General features: G+C 61.7%; 1 protein-coding gene across 1 annotated transcript in view; it reads right to left on the bottom strand.

The window, feature by feature from the left end:
* The window catches only part of LOC125487917, an 8,036-nt gene that overhangs the window by 1,156 nt on the left and 4,507 nt on the right, over positions 1-2,373 (bottom strand). The window contains exons 3-4 of the mRNA XM_048620554.1: positions 1,586-1,945; positions 238-525 (exon numbers count right to left, since the gene is read on the bottom strand). Of these exons, the coding sequence (XP_048476511.1) occupies positions 238-525; positions 1,586-1,945 (648 nt within the window). The remainder of the gene's footprint in view (positions 1-237; positions 526-1,585; positions 1,946-2,373) is intronic.

Raw genomic sequence — 2,373 nt, forward strand, 5'->3', positions numbered from 1 at the left:
ACAGTGCCCACTCCCTCAGCACTGACCCTCCGACAGTGCCCACTCCCTCAGCACTGACCCTCCGACAGTGCCCACTCCCTCAGCACTGACCCTCCGACAGTGCCCACTCCCTCAGCACTGACCCTCCGACAGTGCCGCTCCCTCAGCACTGACCCTCCGACAGTGCCCGCTCCCTCAGCACTGACCCTGGGACTGGGCTGTAATGTGTTGTGGTGTGGGGTGGGTAGAGGGTCTTACCCGTGTGAAAGATGTGCTCCTGCCAGTCGATGATGCCAGCCTCGCTGTGTTGTAAAACACACGTGTAGTTGACCCGTGACCCCGAGTCAAGTGGGAACAGAGTGAGCCTGCTCACCACTCGATGGGCATCTCCCTCTCCTGGGTCCAGCGAAGTCCTCGCCGTCTCTTCCTCCTGGACCGGAACCCCACCCCGGAACCAGGCGATCCGCACCGCGCTCCGGTTTCCCACCCGCGTTTCACACTGGATGTTGCACATGCAGTCCCTCTGGGCTGTCAGCACCAGGGGCTCTGTGTGGGGTGAGGGGGCAAACACAGGGATTGTGGGAGGCGTGCCACATTGTCCGCTGTCCCCTCCGACAGCCCCGCACCCTGACCCCCCACCCTCCCGAACCCAGTGGGCACAGCAGGCAGGATTCTGTGAACGGCTGGATGGGCTGAATGGCCAGGTTTTGGCCTTTACCTTCATGGGTTGGGGGGGGAGGGGGAGGGCGGTGGGAGCAAGTCTGTGGGTGTGGCTGGGCCGAAGGGTCTGTTTCCGTGCTGTGTGACCCGACCACTGCACGTTCACTGGGGTTTCGCAGAAACCGAGAAAATTGCAACAGGGTCAACGCAGGAAGGATGGGGCGGTGGGGCTGGGGGTGGCGGGGGGGGGGGTGCCCAAGACCTGGGGGGGGGGGGTCACAGTCTAGATGAGGGAGAAGCGTCTTCACCCAGAGAGTGGGGGAGCGCGTTGGGATTCTCTGTCACAGAAAGCGGTCAGAGCTGGGGCATTGAGTGCCCCATACAGTTCTTAGGGATAAAGGGATCACATCGAGAGACTGGGGGGGTGAGGCTATTGATGAACCCCCCCCCCCCCCCCCGGCCAACCGAATGGGAGAGCAGGGGCCGGGGGGGGGGGTGCTGAAGGGCCTGCTCCTGCCCTTCTCCGTTTCTAACGTGACCCCAGGCCCCGGGGACGGGGAGAGGCACCGGTACCGAACGCGCGATTCAGACACAAAAAGAAAACCCCTACCCACCACCCTGCCCCACCTGGCACCACGTCGCGGGAAGCAGGTTGAAAGGGGGAGGCCATTGTGCCCATCGAATGGGTTCCTTCTCCCACCCCCCCCCCAACCACTGTCGCAGAAACTGAGGGACCCAAACGCCCCCCTCCCCCCCAATGGGCGGGGGAGGGGCTGTGCCGGAGGAATGGGAAGATCCCAACGCCCAGTGGTGAAGGGAATTACCCTCGGACTGTGTGAGGCTTTGCGGGTCACCCCGGGAGAGGGGAGTGATGTGGGGGGGTGGGAGGGGGTACAGGGGGTGGAGAGGGGAGGGGGAGGAGAGGGAAGAGGGGAGAGCCACCTACCGTAGACGAAGAGTTGGCTCCCGGGTCCCGACTGGGTGATACTCTGCTCCCCGACCAGGAAGGAGATGTAACAGTAATAGGTCGCGGTGTCATTCAGATGGAGGGGGCCAACCCTGAGGCTGGAACCCCCGCCCCCACTGGCTCTGACGAACCCCAGCCGTTCCCGGTAACGGGGGGGTGGGTCTGGGTGGATCACGGTCGGGTCCTGCCCGGGGTCCCTCAGCGCCCAGTAGAACACGCTCCGCAAAACCTTCTCATCCCCGTCGGCCGTGTAACCACATCCCAACAAGGCGGACTGCCCCTTTAAGGCCGCACACAGGCGGGGCTCCTGGGTCACCGACAGATCGCCGCGGAGACAACCTGAGGGAGACCAGCGGGTTATCAGAGAGAGGGAATGGCCTCCCCGCTGCCTCTCAAAGGCACCACCCAACTTTCTCCCCAACTACTCCCACCACCGAGAGACAGAGAGAGAGAGAGAGGGATAGGAAGAGATGGAGAAAGAGAGGGCAGAAAGGGAGGGGGAGAGAGGGAGAGGGACAAGGAGGGAGACGGAGCGAGAATGAAACGGAAAGAAAGTGAGAATGATAAAGACAGAACAGGAGAAAGACACAGGGAGATAGAAAGAAAAAGAGACAGTAAAATAAAGAGTGAGACACTGAGAGTGAGTTGGAGAGTGAGAGAGAATCAGAGAGAGAGCAAGTAAAAGACAGGGAAGGAGGATGAGAGGGAGAGAAAGAGCGAGACGGAGGGAGAGAGAGTAACGTAGAGAATGAGAGTGAAAGAGAGAG

This window comes from Rhincodon typus, chromosome 47 (assembly GCF_021869965.1).
Source record: "Rhincodon typus isolate 14 chromosome 47, sRhiTyp1.1, whole genome shotgun sequence".
Classification (NCBI taxonomy): Eukaryota; Metazoa; Chordata; class Chondrichthyes; order Orectolobiformes; family Rhincodontidae; genus Rhincodon; species Rhincodon typus.